The sequence below is a fragment of the Lathamus discolor genome, chromosome 1 (genome assembly GCF_037157495.1).
Source record: "Lathamus discolor isolate bLatDis1 chromosome 1, bLatDis1.hap1, whole genome shotgun sequence".
Classification (NCBI taxonomy): domain Eukaryota; kingdom Metazoa; phylum Chordata; class Aves; order Psittaciformes; family Psittacidae; genus Lathamus; species Lathamus discolor.
The window spans coordinates 61,217,919-61,236,003 of record NC_088884.1 but is presented as its reverse complement, the minus strand read 5'-3'; the positions used below and the strand labels follow the sequence as shown (position 1 = coordinate 61,236,003).

The 18,085-nt window shown below is 39.3% G+C and overlaps 1 protein-coding gene across 10 annotated transcripts in view; it reads left to right on the top strand.

Annotated features, from left to right (window-relative positions):
• Positions 1-18,019, top strand: part of STK38L (serine/threonine kinase 38 like) — a 51,488-nt gene extending 33,469 nt beyond the window's left edge. For 8 of the 10 annotated variants that reach the window (XM_065673692.1, XM_065673682.1, XM_065673713.1 and 5 more), the window contains 10 exons: positions 63-146; positions 2,807-2,930; positions 3,486-3,640; positions 4,604-4,706; positions 5,482-5,543; positions 7,229-7,346; positions 7,759-7,882; positions 10,649-10,744; positions 12,371-12,462; positions 13,869-18,019. In XM_065673692.1, coding sequence (XP_065529764.1) covers positions 63-146; positions 2,807-2,930; positions 3,486-3,640; positions 4,604-4,706; positions 5,482-5,543; positions 7,229-7,346; positions 7,759-7,882; positions 10,649-10,744; positions 12,371-12,462; positions 13,869-13,996 — 1,086 coding nt within the window. In that variant the 3' untranslated portion in view covers positions 13,997-18,019. Of the gene's footprint in view, positions 1-62; positions 147-2,806; positions 2,931-3,485; positions 3,641-4,603; positions 4,707-5,481; positions 5,544-7,228; positions 7,347-7,758; positions 7,883-10,648; positions 10,745-10,851; positions 11,229-12,370; positions 12,463-13,868 lie in introns of those variants that run through there. The other 2 variants (XR_010611439.1, XR_010611438.1) reach the window with 2 other exon arrangements.
• Positions 18,020-18,085: the final 66 nt, after the last annotated feature.

The following is an 18,085-nucleotide window of genomic DNA, read 5'->3' as shown; positions in this document are numbered from 1 at the left end:
TCCATGCCGGGGTCTAGGTTCTGATGTATAAAAGATTAATTGGGTTGTATTTCTCCTTATAGGTGCGCCTCGTTCAGAAGAAGGATACAGGTCATATTTATGCAATGAAGATACTAAGAAAAGCAGATATGCTGGAGAAAGAGCAGGTTTGTGTTGTATAAGTCCCCTTGAGTCCAAACTTAAGCTCTCTAGAAGATTGCTGAAGTTCTCTGTGCAGATCCTATTTGGTCATATTTTCCACAATATTGCCCCAATAATGGTATAGCAGCCCAAAGCATCTATGGAGCTGCTAGCACAGTACAAAAGAATAAGCAGAAGTTAGGAAATAAGGTCATGTAACATGAATGTAAATGCTTTATTTACAATCTGTTTGGTATAGAAACAAAGTTGGGTTGGGTTTTGGTTTTGCTTTTCCTCCGTTTATCAGCACAGACCTTATAGTACGTAATATGTAAAACAACAGTTCAAGGAAAATGCTTCTTGAAAAGTAATATTGTGCCAAAGTGTAAACTGAGAGTATTTGACATTTTCTTTTGATGGTTAGATACCAACAGATATCCCACTGTTCAGTGGTTGTGTTTTCGTTTGTTTTCCTTTTTAGCTGGGTCTTGTGTTGTTTTGCTTTGGTTTTGTTAGTTTGGTTTGGGGTTTTACTTTTTAGTTAACAATACACTGCAAATTCCTGGTAGGAAACGGCAAGTACTTCAGCACTGGAAAGCACGGAAATCAAGTGCAGATGTCTCAAGCAAAAGGGCAGATAAGAGAGGTCTTTTCCTTATTAAACCCACGTCCAAACCTTACTCATCATTTGCTCTTGTATTACATTTCCCAGCAGTGGTACTTCTACTTTTTTTTCTTTTCTCCTGGCACAGACGTTTTGTCTCCTCAAGCCAATGCCCTGAATATAGGGGACTAGAGGAGCAGCATGTTCTGCACAGCAGCCAGGATGCCTGTGGCCCTCTGGTCAAAGCCCTGTCCTGGTTTTGTAACCTGATGTGACAAGGAGGATGAGCTCTCACTCTCCATTTCATTTGTGATGGAAGTCTTCCCTGGAGAGTGTTTCTCTGCTGTAATTTTCATTGCCTGGTTTGTTCAGTGGAAAGCAGCACAGGACACAAATGCAAGAAGATGATAATAATATTATTATTATTGTTGTTGTTGTTGTCTTTTTTCAAGCCTGATAGCATTGAGAGATATCCTGGCTGTTTTTTAAGCAAGGTTTTAATATTGTATTTTATAGCCACATTGAGGAGTGGAGGGTGGAAAGAAATATTTTCTGATGAGAACAGAGCTAGATAAATCAAAGTTGGAGTGCCTACTACAGAGAGAGAACCCAGTGCTTTGTGAAACCCTGTGGAAAGAACACGTACATGTAAAGATGCTCCTGGCCAGTAGAATTGGGGAAGAGATGCAGAAGACAGCCCTTGAAGCTGGAATAGTAGTACATATTTTCTCTACAGAAGGTGTTTTCTTGTGTATGAATAATGAAAATCTTAAGAGCTGTTAAGAAGTATTTTCCCATGCATGTCTTTCATTTTCCTGAAGTATGAGGGTACATTCCGGTGAAACACACCATCTCTATTATTAGATCCAATCTCTATTATTAGTTCCCAGTGAATTCATGGAGTAACAGCTCTCTGTGTTTGGGGTTATTTTCCCCCAAGGCTTCAGCTGGGGCTGGAATAGCCTGAGGAATGTCATATATTCTGAACCTCGCTTGCCCATCAGCAGCAGTGGTGGCTATATCAGTTCTGGACCAGCTTCATGCACCTCACTTGGAGGAATGGCTCTATCTTTTCTTCACTTTCCCCCTGCTTACGTAGCCCAAGACCATTACCATTTTTGCACTGCTTCAGTACTGGCCACTGAGCTTGTTATCTGCTGTCATCTGTGGGCTGAAACTCATCCCAGCCTTTTTCCCACTTGGCCAAGGCATATGCCATGCAGTTTAAATAAGGTTTGCTATGCAAAAGGAGCATGTGCATAGTAGCAGTCCCTGCGTATCATCTGGAAGGGGTATGTGCACAATCATTAACGTGTGCAATGGTAATTTGGGAACTAGACAGTAGTTCACTGTAAGTCAGGCATTTCTTTCTTCACAGCAATGAAGGAATTGGGTTTTGCAGGAAATAATTAGACACTGTCACTCTTCCTAGAGGAGAATTCCAATGCTTGTCTTGCCAAGTTTAAACTGAGATATATGCATAGAAGTTGCTATTAGCAATTTGTTTCTTTGTATATGTGTATGAGAGATCTGGTACCTTGTGACAGTAATCATAATGCATTTACCATTTACCTCTTGGTTCTCAAATTCTGTAAGACCAGCTCTGGCCTTTTCTAATAACTTTGTCAGTATTTGCACATGGAATTTTTGTCTAAGCTTGCATCAGGGACACTACATGTGCCTTATAAAGCTCTGAGGGTCAGGTTTGTGACTTCTATTTAATGTTTCTGTTTCATTTTAGGTATAGTAAAAAATGGGAATTGCACTTTTCCACCACCTTTGTCAGTTCTTTCCAAACAAACAAAACCAGCTTAACAAGCTATGTTTTGTGTTTCTAGAGATTGCTTCTGCAAAGTTGAGTGAACAGGTCTTTTTCAACATTGAGTTGACTTCTGTGGGTTCCTGGTGGGTATTTTGGGAGGACTTTGTAGGATCTAGTATGAAACTATGAAGAGAGCATGAAAAATAGTTTCTTTCCTAAAGATCATGGCAATATATTGTAAGACTGGGCAATAATATGGTGTTTCCCTTTGAAATACTTAAATTGTCCTTTAATAATTTTTTCTTTCTTTTAAATTTTAGGTGGCCCATATCCGAGCAGAAAGAGATATTTTGGTTGAAGCAGATGGAGCCTGGGTAGTGAAAATGTTTTACAGCTTTCAGGATAAAAGAAATCTTTACCTGATCATGGAGTTCTTGCCTGGAGGTAAGCTGCATGTTGGAGTATTAGGTCATTACAAGTACTTTTTCCTTAGCTCTTGCTGTCAGCTTTGTAAAATGTTAGAAACAAACATGCTGTAAAATTTGTGGTGACAAAAATTTTAATGCTGTTTTGAATCAAGTCTTAGTAATGTGACCATGCCTGATTTTTAGGGGAAGGAGCAAAGTTATAAAGCGGTGTTAAAGTAGACTTGGATTAAATAATTATTCTAATCCAATGTTCTGATTTTTACCGCTGAAGCTAGTAACAGTAAAAACAACAATAAAAACTCCTGTTTAAACAGTTTATTTGTACAATATATGCATTATATGTTAAAATTCACTTCCTGGGCTATTCATATTTAGGATTTTCAACAGGTTTACATTCAGTTTACTAAAAAAGTATGTTGGGTTTGTAGGTCCTTGCCGTAATAGCTTTATAATTAGTAGCTATAAGGCCAGTTGCAAGGTTAAATTTGGATTCTACTGGGGTTTCGTGTGGAATTAGTCTTGTGATTAAAATGTTCTGATTTCTAAGCTGTATTTTCATCTCTTTGATTAGGTGACATGATGACCTTATTAATGAAGAAAGACACCTTATCAGAAGAGGAGACACAGTTTTACATTTCTGAAACTGTGCTGGCCATAGATGCTATTCACCAGCTGGGATTCATCCACAGAGATATTAAACCAGATAACCTCCTGCTGGATGCTAAGGCATGTAATGTGCATATAAACTGCCTATGCTTTAAACAGATAAAGCCATTTATAGTCGTGCTAATCAGTGGGAACCAGTAGTGCCACACCAGTGATTTAAGCTAGCTGGAGTAAAGGCAGAAAGTGGTCCCTGTCTTTTCCCTGTAGAACACTGATATAGTTGAAGTAAACCCACCCTTGGCTTTAATTGAAAAACATTTTAACCCTTGTAAGGCAAGACTTTTAAGTGAGAAGATGCCCAGATGCTCGTATTCTTAGGGACATGGTTTAGCAGTGGGCTTGGCAGTGCTAGGTTAACAGTTGGAATCGATATTAAAGATCTTTTCCAGCCTAAACAAATCTATGATATTATAGTCATACACATTAAAAACTGATAACCTTGGTTACTTCAAGATGAATGAAAGCATGAAACATTCAGACAGTGTTAGATAACCAATTCAATTCCTACAGTTACCTTCCTTGTTTTAGTACCTACTTGCCAGTGGAGGTGAGTCTGTCTGTTAGACTAACTATAACAAGCCATTGAATGCATATAGTAAGCATCATATACAAGTCTGTAGACTATCTAGCACTGATGTCTGGAAACCTGATTAAAGCCAGGTTAGCATCAAAGCAAAACAAAGGAATTTTGTCCTGAAGGCTTCTGCAGTCTCAGTGGTATCCAGCTGAAAACAAAACTAGGCAAACTAGCTTCCCTCAGCTTATGCAGCATTGTAGTTACAACTGTTCCCAGGGGGCAATAACCTGTTTGGGAGGAAACACACTCTCAAATACACCAAGATTCAGTCATTATTTGCCTAGTTGTCCTGGGTTAGGTAGTCCTGTGCAAGTCCATCATGGCCTGAGAAGGCATGTGCAATTATTAAAACTTTCATTTTCAAGCACTACCTTTCTAAACTATGTTTTCGACTTCTCTGATCTATCTATCTGTATATATTTATTCCTTTTTTTTTTTTTTTTTAGGGTCATGTAAAACTGTCTGATTTTGGACTATGCACAGGTTTAAAAAAAGCTCACAGAACAGAGTTCTACAGGAACCTTACACACAACCCACCAAGTGACTTCTGTAAGTAGACAGTGTCCTAGTTAAACATTTAAATAGTTCTGAGCTGCAGCTATGCCACATTCTAACTTCTGTCTATTGGGATAAGCAAGATTGGTCAGGCTGATTGCATTTAATTGGAAAACTGGAAATGCATGTTCCCTCAGCCAGGGAAGCATTTCACAGGAAAAATCATAATTTCTGCAGTGTCTATGTATTTTTGCACATCCATATGCAGATACAAATACACATAATGTGTCTGCATTTTAATGTATTTTTCAGAACAATGTTAGGAACTTAGAGAAGTGCTCTTTCAGAAGGGACATGGGTTTCCCGTGCCACCTTACTGAAAGTCAGCGACAATCTCATTAAGCTTTTTCCAAGAGTAAAGTTGTTCATCAGCATGCCTTGGTGACACAGCCACATTAGCGTGTTATTCTATAAATGCAAAGTTCCTCTGCAGTTCCTGAATTCTTCACTTGTTGCTTAAAAATACCATTGCCTGCATCTGAATATATTTTGCCAGCTGCAACAATAAGTGCTGCTTATCCCAGATCAATGTGTAAAACTTTCAGGAAGTGCTAATTTAGAATTACTACTGTATCCTACTTAGATGAGTTTCAGCTGCAAATTGGACAGTAGTTGTTATTATTTTCCCATCTCCGGTTACGACTATTTGTTTCTAGACTAAAGCATTTTAAAGATACAAAATAGTTATTCTTTGAAATCAGAATAGTTGTATATTTTCTTTTAATTCTCACAAATACATTTATTACCTAATAACTGCTTTATAAATTAGCATTTCAGAACATGAACTCAAAGAGAAAAGCAGAAACATGGAAGAAGAACAGGCGACAGCTGGTGAGTTATTAAAATTATGTGTAATTTTTTTTCCTTTTAAACTGTTTACAGAAAATGTTAAATAAGAGCTCTGCATTAATGCTACTGTTTCTTTAAAGCCTGAAAGGCCCTCAGCTGCTATAGATGTTGCTCTTTTCAAGCTCCCAATATTGAAAATAACTCAAAAGAAGATGGTCTAGTGATTCCAGTTGTGGAATAGCTCTAGGATCAGGGTTGCTTCATCTGATTTCAGATCTGTGATTAGCGAGACCCTGCTCTTCTCTGTGCCTTTGCTTCCCTTATAAACACCTGGACTAAATAACCTCAAGTGTCAGTAACCACTTAGAAAAGCTGTATTTTGAGTTTGTCTCCTAGACTGATGTGGTACTGACACTGTTTATGAGCTCCTGCAGTTCAGTGTTGCAAGAAGATGCAGAGCTTGTGTGATTCTTATTCAGAGAATCATGGGGAAAATTTGTTTGTCCTTGTGCTGAATGGGAATGTGATTCAAAGGCAGTGGAGGCTATGGCACTGAAGTCCTGCAGCCTGCGTTTATAATGAAGAGTGGTCAAGTAATAAAAGGGAGCTGTGGCATTAACTGAATCAAAAGAAAGTATCTGTCAGCCATGGGACTTCAGAATTTCAGCCCTGCTCGTGATTTTCACCAAATAACAGTTGCAAAACCTGCAGTTTTCAAATTTTGGAACCTTTTACTTTGCACCCTCTGGTTTAAAAGTGATGTGCTGCAGGATTCCCAAGAAGCTTTTGGTTGTTTTTTTCTTGCCTCATGAGACATAGTACGATTAAGTTGCAGTCACGCTGCCTCATAGGGACTGTATTTCACACCCTTACTCCTGCTCGGAGTTAATCCCTGAAAAGACTACATCTACGTGTCAGTTATGACTGATGTGGTAGAACTTTCTGATGAAGCTAGGTGAATCACGAGGCAGCCCAACAGAGAGAATAAAAGGCCAATATGACAACTTTTATAAACAGTGTTTTAAAAAGGAGCCGTGTTCTTGGCTTTCCATTGGTGCAAAACTGAACATCTTGGCTCTGTTTAATAAAATGAAGTGGTTTGTTTCTTCTCAGAAAATTAAAGTAAAAACTTTTTTGTTTGTTTTTCTTTTTTTTCTTACCCCACAATCCTGTGCAAACTTTTCCATTGGTGGAGAGAAATTCCCAAATAGCTCAAGATCTAATTGTTAACCAGAATCATACAGGCTTTTAAAAGGTTAAAAGGATGGAGTCTGGGCCCAGAAATAGCACAAATTAATTCTGCAATAAAGACAAGGTAGTACATCCAACAGCTATTTATCACCAGTGTAACACATGGCAATCTACCACTGGTTATTCCTTCTTTTCTTTTTCTTTTCTTTCCTCTTTAAAGCCAACAACAATAGAACTTCTTGTGTATTTTGGTGGATACCTGAATCTTCAGCTAAGATGACCTTCTGATATTGCAGTGGGAATATTACATTACTTCATCACTTTTAGGAGGATGATTTCCATTTATTTTCAAGGTTCTCTATGGTTACTCATGTAAAAGAATAATGTTCTTGGGATTTTAGATAGTATGAATTCTCAAGTTAGGAATTCTTGTCCATCCAAATAACATGCTCCTATATGTGTATCCCCAGGAAAAGGGTTTGCAAAGTGTGCAAATATAGTCTTTATCTTCTAAAGAGTTTATTCTTTCTTTCCAGGCATATTCTACTGTTGGAACCCCAGACTATATTGCACCAGAAGTATTTATGCAAACTGGGTACAACAAGCTTTGTGACTGGTGGTCTTTGGGAGTGATTATGTATGAAATGCTAATAGGTATGTGAAAGAACCCTACTTAAGAATCATTCAAAAGGTTCAGAGGTAGAGGATTCATTAATCCAGTGAGTCTGATCCCCTGCATAGTAGAGGTTCCAGAATTTCATTGTTCTACCTGAAGTAAGCCCCAAATTCAACTTCCAGAAAACCTTTAAGTCCTTCCTCCTTTCCAAAAAGACAACAAGAGGTGATGCCTCAGCTGGTTCAGTGAGTAACTGTTCACTCTTAAATGTATTTGCAGTTCAATCTCATTACTGGAAGTAACAAAATAGCCTTTAATCCTGCATTACAAAAGAGAAAACTTTTGGTGGTGCTACCGGTTAGATTCGGGAGCCCTAGTGGCAAAAGCAGAGGCCCAGGTCACTTTCCTCTTCTGGGAAAAGCTTGTTAATATTTCCATTTGTTTGTACAGGCTATCCACCTTTCTGCTCAGAAACACCACAAGAGACTTACAGGAAAGTTATGAACTGGAAAGAAACATTGGTATTTCCTCCAGAGGTGCCCATTTCAGAAAAAGCAAAGGATTTAATTCTAAGGTCAGTAACAAAAGCCCACTTCTGGCCACTTACCCAGACATGGTCATCTTCCATTAGGTTAACTTTCCGTTCTGCATGAAGGAAACTTTAGATTAGAGGGAAAGCTGGTTTCTTCTGTATCACTATCCATCATCTTTTTTCCCTTTGCCATTTGTTTAAGTTAGAGGAATAAGCTGTAATGATCTTCATTTGTACCACAGTATGAGGGGAAACAGAGCAGACTGAAAAGAAGGTGATTAACACACAATTTTTGTCTTCTCAGAGGGAACTAGAAAATAACCACTCACCACAATTTAACAGACTGAACAGAAATCTTTGGATACTCACTTTTTCCAAAATGACAGTTTTGAATCCATTCAGTTTGCATTGAAGTTTTTGCAACGGGTTTTGGTGTCAAGGTCAGGCAGAAATGCTTTCTTGTCCTTAGAGGGGTTTCTTTGGGGGGGGGGGGGGGATGTGGAGGGTGGGTTTTGACTTTGATTCCTACCTTCCCCCCTCCTCCCCCAATAATATTACACACACAATTTTGTTACAGGCAAAAAGGGGAGCATGCTTCATAGGCAGAGCCGAGAGCTAGAATTATTATTAGTCCAAGCAGTGCTCCAGTAGCATACAACGAATGTAAATACAACAAATAGTTACCCTTAATCCAGTTACAGTGATACTAACAATTCAAATTATTATTTCTAATCCTCATTAATGTTTGTGTGTAATGGATTTATTATGGGTTCAGTATCTATGTCTCTAGTGTTCCAATTACCTGTCCTGTGTGTTGTCAGCATCCCATCTTTGCTGGAAAGAGTACAGTGTTGCTGCTGAGGATTTCTTCCTCCTCAGTCTTGGATGTGTTTGGAGCATTTTTAGATATTTCAGGCAGTATATTTGTTAATATGTCTTGCTCATGAACTTACTTATACAATGACTACTTGAATTTATTAGTTTTTCTCCATACATGGAAGGGTTTAAATTAGGGTAAGCCAGCTTTTGTTATAGGCCATTTACTAAAATGAGGTCAAACCAGCAGGTTAGGCAACAAACAGCTGGCCATTGGGTATTTTATCCATTACATCTTGGACAAGTTCAGACAACATATATTTCAACTTAAAGGAAGTTGCAGACAAAGCTGAAGTTTCTTTTTTCTTTTATGAATATAGATAAAACCGATCTAAAATAAGCTTAAGTTCAGACAAAGCCTGACAAGTCCTGCAGTCTGGTCTGGCTAACTGTTATACAAGGTTTGGGGTCTATTATTAGTACTTGGCATCAACCAACTGGCTGGGGTACAGTAGAAATGTAAGCAGTGTTTTTCCCAAGTGACACTTGACTACAAGTAAAAGAACATTCATTACAGACTATAACTGGAGACAGTTACAGCCTAACTTGCTATGTTACTAAATCACCTGCTGAATATTTCCCTAACTAGTGAGATGGTGACTTTTTTTGTATTGCCGTTTGCTCATGTGAAAAGTGCCTTGTGAATCTGAATGACGTGATCATGTGGAGAGACTGGGTTCAGGATAACTAAATCAGCCACCAGAGGCTTTGCTCATATAGGCAAACAGGATTTCATTTAACAAAGGCCAGCTGAGTTTTAGAGCAACAGGAGGCCCACATCCCCATGCTACCAAGTAGTCCCGATTTCCAGGAGGTCATCAGGTGACTCCACACTTGGCAGGACCAAGCTTTTTGTTTGACATGGGTGTTTTTTCCTGTTATTGTAAGCCTTCCTCTTTGTGGCATTTGTGACATCTTTGGCCATACTTAAAGAGACTGCAAGGACAATGTAAAAATATAAAGCAGTTTTAGCTTTGCTAACACACAAAAAATAGCTAGGTTTTAATAACTCCTATACTAAGCATTGGTATGTATGCTCATCATCTCCTTTACGAGCTACTTCTGATGAGAGTCTTTTCCAGGCAGCTTAGGCATTGGTCCAGGGAGACATCAGTCCAGGGGAGAAGTGTCAGCCTCTGCTAGTCATTGGAACAAATCCCTGATGTCACTGAGTTGCTGTCAGAGAGTTTTCACCTCCCTATTTTTTTATTTCAGGATTTTATACTTTCTGCTGTTGGTGTCTTTTCTCCTGCCTACCGAAGCAGGGAACAATCCTATCTCTGTCTCCATTTTCACCTGGTTCTTCTTACTTGACTCTATCGACTTTCTCACAGCTGCTTCTCATAAATTGAGTGTCTTGTAGAGTCTGAGATGAGGTTATGCAGCTGGGCCATATCGCAAATAGGCCTTGGGTCTTTGTACCACCAGCACCTGGTCCTCTAAGGAGAGGGAAAAGGAGATGGTAGGGAGAATAGGGACATGGCATGCTTTGAATGTGTCTGGCTCATTGTAGTTCCAAAATGTGACATCAGAGAGTGGTCCTGTTTCACTGAATGTATCTGTTCCTGTTAGTTTGACTTGGAAACATGGATTTTAAATAGTTGAGAACATGCAGAGGAGTTTTCAGTGGTAGGGACTTAGCCTCCATTCCAAACTAATTTTACACAGCTAGAACTGCTGCAACTTTTCACAAACCTTGAAGATGGGGATGCAGCAGTGTAGGATGTTGTCATCATAGCTTTTTGTTTTGGGACTCTAACAGTATTCTGCTTCTCCTAGATGCAACAGGCTGCTTTTACATTACCCCAAGTGATGGAACAATTGGAAACGGCTTCCTCACATTCCTGATACAGGGTGCCACAGCACTTTTATTTGCTGTTGCTTCTGTTTGCATTGACTGTAACTTTTCCTTTATTTTTTCCACTTTTTCAGGTTTTGTATCGACTCAGAAAATAGAATTGGTAGTAACGGAGTAGAAGAAATAAAAAGTCACCCATTTTTTGAGGGAGTGGACTGGGGACACATCAGGTATGCATAGATACATACACACAAAGGAATAAAAGCCATGAAAGCAAGAATTTCATGTACTATAATGTCAAGGATAATTATTTCCAATTTATCTTTCATTTTGAAAGGCAGCTACTCGCAGTAGGTGGGTGACAGCAAAGATTTTCAGGCCTTGCTGACATTCACAGATCTGGTCAGAACTTAAATGCCTTGAGATGCCTCAGATTGCCCCAGAGTGCCCAGGATGGAAAGAAACTGTGGTAGGGTGGCTGTGTTATTCCTGATGCATACTCTGACGTCAGCAGAGAGCTCCTCTTCCAGTAGTAATGGGCTCTGCAGCTATTGCTATAATTAACTTTTTTTGTACTAGGAACACAAGAAAAGCAAACTCTATTCCAAAAATGCAGGGGAAATAGATGAATGAAGAGGCAAGAGGCAGCAAGTGAGAGGAAAATACAGGGCATGTCTCTATTGCATGCTGCAGATACTACACCTGAAGGAACCGGTATGTCTACAGCGCACTGGGCAGAGGCGCACTGACTCACCTCTGTGGCCAAATTCTGCTGGGCCAAGCCTGGGTAGAGGGTATGGCTGAGGCAGCTGTGCCAGCTCCGGCCTGAGCTTGCGCCTGCAGATTCTGAGCTACAGCTGCACATACCCAAAGTGATAACAGCTTTAGAGCAGAATTTGGTGACCACACAGATCCTTTCAGTTGAAATGATGGCTATTGTTCAGCTCTCCTTAAGATCTGAGGTAGTCTTTTTTGTTGGTGTTTTTTTCAGTAATACTGAATTTTCTACATGAAAATACATGCTGAGGCCATGTGATTGTACAGCTCTTGTACTTCTCATTTCCTCTGGTGCAGAAAGCCTCATTTAATTCCTCTCCTCAGCATGGGAGGTATTAATAAGCAGCAAGAGCAGTAACATATCTGTTCATGCCACATTTGGCAACCTGGTGAAATGGTTTCCCTGTTCCACTCAGAAGTGTATTTAATTATAATTGTAATCATTACAACTGTAATAAGTTTACGGGTGTAAATTAATGACTTCCCCACAGTGCCGTGTTCCAGTTTGAATGCTTTCGTGGGACACACCACTTAAGCAATTTTGAAAGCCACTCTTAAGACTTATTAAAGGGCTCCCTAATTGTTCAGCTAATAAAGCAGTAACATGTCAGAGCCAACCCATTTTGGATGAGAGATACTGGTGACTGAGTGTCAGAAATAGGAACTACAGTTGACAGGTATTTGGATGAGGTCCAGGATGCTGCTGAGCACTGGAATTGTAACACATCTGATGGCTCCAAATGCAAATAAAGTCCTGCTCAGCTGGGTTTATGAAATGAACCACAGTGGTTCTTGGTGACAACTAAGATCATAGTAATAGGGATATGGCAGATAAGTGTGGAATGCTGTTTTGATTAATGGGAAAATTATGTTTGTCAAGAAGGTACTAATGCCAGATAGGAAACCAGTAAATCTCCCCAGGGTGTCAGCAAACAGGCAAGTCAGATACATCACTGATGGACTCAATGAAACCTTTGTGTTTTAAAGGCATGTTGTTACTGTAAAAAGTTACATTAAAATCCAGTTTTAACTTATCTCTTCCTACTATTCACTCTTCTGGCACTTGTTTCTCTTTGCAGGGAAAGACCAGCTGCAATCCCTATAGAAATCAAAAGTATTGATGATACTTCCAACTTCGATGAATTTCCTGAATCTGATATTTTACAGCCAGGTGAGACTCCTGTTGTAAATCCCAAATTTCTATCTCTGACGAGCCAGATGCTGTTGTTGTTGTTGGTTTATATTAATTTTTCTGATGCTCTAATCAAAGTAATAGACATGATCTAGAGACTTTCTTTCAAATCCAAATGTAAACCTATGATCTCTCATAGCTTCTACTTCCTTAGAACTTTGGAGGGGGGGAGGGGGAAAGCCCACAGATTTTAACAGTTAATAAAAAGCATTTGCATATATAGCAAGCACAGAAAAGAGTGCAGTTTTCTACCATGCAGTCTGTCTAACCAAATTCTGGTAAAACATTATGCACTGACTTGCTTTTGATCTTTAATGACTTCTGTGTTTCATGCCAAACATAAATCTTCACATATGTGTGGGCAAAACATTTCGGACAGGTGATGAGGTAACATAATGATTTATGCACCTGGGTGGTTCTGCAAATCATTGAAGATTTTGTAGTTGTTAATTTCTATTGGCAAGTAGTAGGAAATTTTTATACATAACAGGCTTGATTCTCTCATATGCCAAGTTCTCCCAACTCCCACTCTTTTCAATTAATTATTAATTGCTTAAAGATAGGCAGATACATAACAAAGATTGATTGAGGACAGATAAGTGTAGACGTGCTAACAACCATGAGAATTATCAAAAAGCTAGGGCTTTTTTCTGAAATGGTTTTTATTTAATGGTGAGGAAGTTTAACGCAAAAGCAACCAATCTCCAGTGTCTAAGAACAGCTGTTTAAGTTTGTATTTGGGTAATGCCAAGTACGTTTGTATTGGTTTGGGCATTTCAGCCCCACTGACACTGTACATCTAGATACCTACATAACTTTGATATTGGTGTGCTTGGTATCTTAAGTTGAAAATATTATTGTAGAACTTTAAAAGCGGTAACCAGGAGCTAAATATAGAAGCCTACTGCAATCAGTGTCTGTGTGCAGCATGCCAGCCATGTGGGCTGCTCATGGAATATAAAGAGGCTGTACAAACCTTGCTGAAGCTATAAGGAAGAAGTTCTGGGAAAGAAATATGTGTGATATATGTAATTCTATTGGGAGAACTTGGATATCCCTTTTCTTCTGTTTGTGGTGAGGATAGCACAATATGTATACATGTGTTTGCTGTGCATGAAGCATCCTAAATGTGTTTATTGTAATTGTGTATCCTGTTGCCTGTGTTAGAGGCTTTTGTCAAGGTCTCCTAACAAGCTCCCATGAGCCTGTGAGGGTGTGTAGACATACTAAAAAAGGCAAATTGACTTGATCAGAAACAGGATTTCTTCTGCTGACTAGGGGAGTAAGAGCTCAAGGCGGTTTATATCAGTGCTCTGTGAAAAGTCCTCTCAGAAGTAGTGTTGGTTTTTAATTGTTTTGTTTTTACTTGTGTTTCTGAATTCTAGTGCCAAACACAACGGAACCCGACTACAAATCCAAAGACTGGGTTTTCCTCAATTATACCTACAAGAGGTTTGAAGGGCTCACGCAGCGTGGCTCAATCCCTTCCTACATGAAAGCCGGGAAGTTGTGAAACAAAACACAACCCCACAAAAGATACAAAAACACAAACCTCAGGTAGCTGCATCACCAGACCCGCTTGGCATTAGTTATCAATACATTGACTCTGGTGCGCGTCAATTTCACAAGGAAATTCTACAGGATTAGGATTTCTGAGACTACTACAGGAATTAGTTGGCAGTGCCAGCTGGCTGGTTTTTTTTTTTTTTTGTTTTTTGTTTTTTTTTTTTTTTGTTTGGTTTTTTGTTTGTTTGTTTTTAATATTTGAATATTTTTGTTAATTTTATTATACAAAGGTACTGGAATAAAAGGAACATCCATCCCTTTAACTGCACTGCCTATGTGTGTATAACGGTTAATTATGCCTCTCTGTACTGTGGCTTTGTACTGTAAACCATCTAATCCAGCCAGGAGTAAAACATATCCTTTTATGCAGCATTGTTACTATACTGCTTACCTGGGTTTTAGATACGCAGTATAAAAACCCATTGTCCACATTTGCAAAATTCTCTGAATAGTTGCTCTAGGGTGTTCCAGTGGTGGTCTGCAGATACCCCATGAGTGTGGCAACATTGAGTTATTTTAAATAGCAATGTCCTGTGGGCCTATTTGTACCCTGCCTACCTTTGCTTTTGTCTACTGGAGGGCTCTATCATCTAATCATTCCTTCTTCTCTTCCTTCCTTTTCCCACTGTGTGTGGTGGTGAGACTGTCCCTGTGATCTGTTCAGTGGTACTTTTGCTTTAAATGATAGTTGATGGGTATTACTTTTTAAGATGATGATGCCTTTTGGCAACTTCAGAAGAAAAAAGGAATCTGAATAAAAATCATAAAGATATTTCACAGAAGGGAGATTTTCTGATTCCAAGTTCTGAAGAGATGGCAGAGTTTCCAGGACTGTATTCCTGCCTCTGCTGTAAAGCAGATCATCTTTTTGCTGCTTGTAATTCAAGTAGCCTCTTCTGTCAGTGCAAAATGTATTCTAGAAGAGTGATTAAATTGTTGCTTTTCCTTTTTTTTGTCACCCTGAGAAGTTCCAGACAGAAGGGATCCTGCTTTAGCCTTGTCTTTCTAGAATACCCTGTGTCAGACTCTCCTGTGGGCTCCATTGTCTTCTAGTATCTCTATCTAACATGGACCATGGGATTACAAAGGATCAGATGAGTCTGCAGTCCAGTTTCCTAGAACCACAAACATCCATGACTGAATTGGGCAGAACATCCAACAGCTTTTCTCCCCAGTCTGCAGGGTGTGACTGATTTGCCGCAGAGACAGGTCTCCTTCTCCTAGGTCAAGGAAACTGAAGCAGAAATCCCACCATATGCAGTGTATGGTTTTGTTTCTCAGTCCAGCAGCAGTTGAGGATTGAATTGCACACCTCAACAGTTCACAATTAACTGGTCACTGGTAAATTTACCTGTATCTCTGCCTGTACTAGCATATTATCTGCAACACTTTGGATCTATCACAATACAGCAGAGATTTTTGATGTCACTTTCTGATTAAAAGAGATTTGCAGCAACCAACAATTCCCTAGTAATTAAACAAGCAGAGTCACTGTCTCTGTCTTCCTCTGAACGGAAATGACAGACACTCTAAAACCTCTGCAGCACCCATTGGAGTGAAGCACAGGATATTTTTTGCATAGAGTAAGGAAGGCTCCATTAGAATGGCTTTTGCGGCAAAATGGAACGGACTATTTATAAAGCCATTACAGAAATATTTATTGCTGTTAGGCACCATGGTGCAGCTGTTCTGAGTTATTTGCTTTAAAAACACTAGGGTGTTCATATTCTGCATAAAAAAATACACTTGCCAGCCAGATTGATGTGCATCAGTGGCCCATTCATGTGCATGTGGTCTTCCCTGATCCAACAGCTACCAGGTTCAAGGCCTTCAGTGATGTCTTTCCTCCATTATTTTGTTTCCCTTCAAGCATCTAATATGCTATTTATACTGCATTTCTGCAAAAAATTGTAGTCTTAAGGCCATCAAAGAGAAGTAGCCAGTGCCTCAAGGACCATCCAATTTATACAGTTTATGCTTTTGCCTAAATGTTCATCACTACCTGAGAACAGTTTGTTGATCTCCACATTTTTTTTCCCACACCTTATACGGTTGGGACGAGGTTCCTCAGCAATTCCCCAGTGTTGTTCTTAGCCGCCTCAGTGTAGTGAAGCTCAGCCTGTATCCATCCAAAGACTGGCCAAAGATGGTCACTCCCTTCAGTCCATCTTTACACTTTCAGGCTTCATTCTGCCCGTGCCCTAGCAGCTTCTGAGTCTTCTCAGGAAAGGAAATCCCTTTTTTAAGGCCTTCAGTCCATTCTATAAGACAGAGGAGCTTGAGCAGAAAATAACCTGCGATGCAAACTTAGCCGCAAAGGACACTGCTATTCAAAATAGCATTTTTACTAGTTTTAATTTCCTATGTCATTCATAGGGCACTGTGTGCACCAGAGGTGGAATTCCTGCGAACACCACATTTCAAAAGACCAGAGTAACCTTATTTGCATTATATAAACAGAAGTCTTTGCTTGACTGTCCTGAGACAAGATAAGTTTCATGGAAACTGCAAATGCTGAGTAAATACTGGTGGGTTTTTTTCTTTATCCTGCAGGGTTTGGGGGAGGGGAGATAAATACACAATTTAAAGCTAAAACAACAACATCTGTACATACTCACTGGTTTACAAACCTGGGAAAACAGCTCAACCCTCATATTTGTAACACTAAAGATAATACTCATTTATATTTGAGGATGATTAATCATATCAGTGCTCACATAGGAGTTATATCCATAGGGAAACAGCCTGCAGCCTATTTAGCATCAGCTCCTGCATTGTGGTAGTTTGTTTTCTGGTTGTTTTGGGATTTTTTTAAACACAGCATTATTTTAATCAGTAAGTCAAGTTAAACAGAATATTCACCGCTGCTTTTAGGATAGTTTTTTTCAAAGGTGAAACTGTGACACTGTATGGACTAAAGAGAACAGAAGGTTAATCTACACTGGCTTCAAAAAATGGAAGTGCAACATATCTGTTGTTATTTTATGTCTTATTCCTTTGGATGGCTGTGTGTTTTCCTTTGGTGATGTTTGTCACTGTGCCATTTATTTTTCTTATTCTTGGAGTACCAAAGATCCTGAAATGGCTTGATGATTGCAACCATGTGAAAAATTATTTTCTGGAAGTACGTTTTGTTAACTTCTGTTAAAAATGTGGAATTGTGTATGCAAATTGTAATCAGAGGTTTGCTGGGAAGTTAACCCGTACCAGCAGAGAAAACTTGAGTGCATCGATGGAAGGGGTGAGCCTGAATCCAAATCCTGGATCTGAATACCCTGAAACTGGGGAGGAACCTTGGATTGGGAAACGCAGCTGAGCTTTTGCACTTTGTTCCATCTCCTATCAGCATGAGCGAGTGGCCTTAGCTCCAGGACATCAGCAGAGGTTGTTTCATGTGCAAAAGGAGTTAAAAAAATTGCCAGCATTCAGAAATCAAATATTATTGATACTGCATTTGCACTGTTGAATTTGCCTTGCTGGAGAGTTATGTGTTATTTTTATAGGTCAATTGTTCAAACACCTGAGCCGTTGGATACAGTATGGAATAACAGCATCTGACATGGGTGAATTCACCTAAGTGCAAAGGGGCTTGCTGAAAGCTCTCCACACTAAGAAAAATGGGCAGAAGCAGTACACGGGGTGTTGCGTCGGCTCCTTCTAAAGAGGTGATTTTCCTCCTGTGCAGCAGCAAGTAGGGAATACTGCAGTTTAGCCCAGTTATCCTCTAATGCTTAGGAAGTGCTCTCACTTTTTCAATAATATGAGCAATTACAAGCATTGTAACATACTGTACCTTGTCCTTTTAATGTTCATATCTTACAGCAGCTCATTCTTGGAGTCGAAATGGCAACTGCTATATTTTTCCTAGACTGTTTCATTAGTTGTGGATGGGAAAGTTACATAGAAGCATAAAAATTTATATGAGGCTTTTTACAGCATTTGAAAATAAAAGTAGCATTCTTTTTGTAAAGTTGCTGGTTTTCTTCTTTCACACCATATACTGCAAATGCTTCTCTTCTAGAATGGGCAACATCTC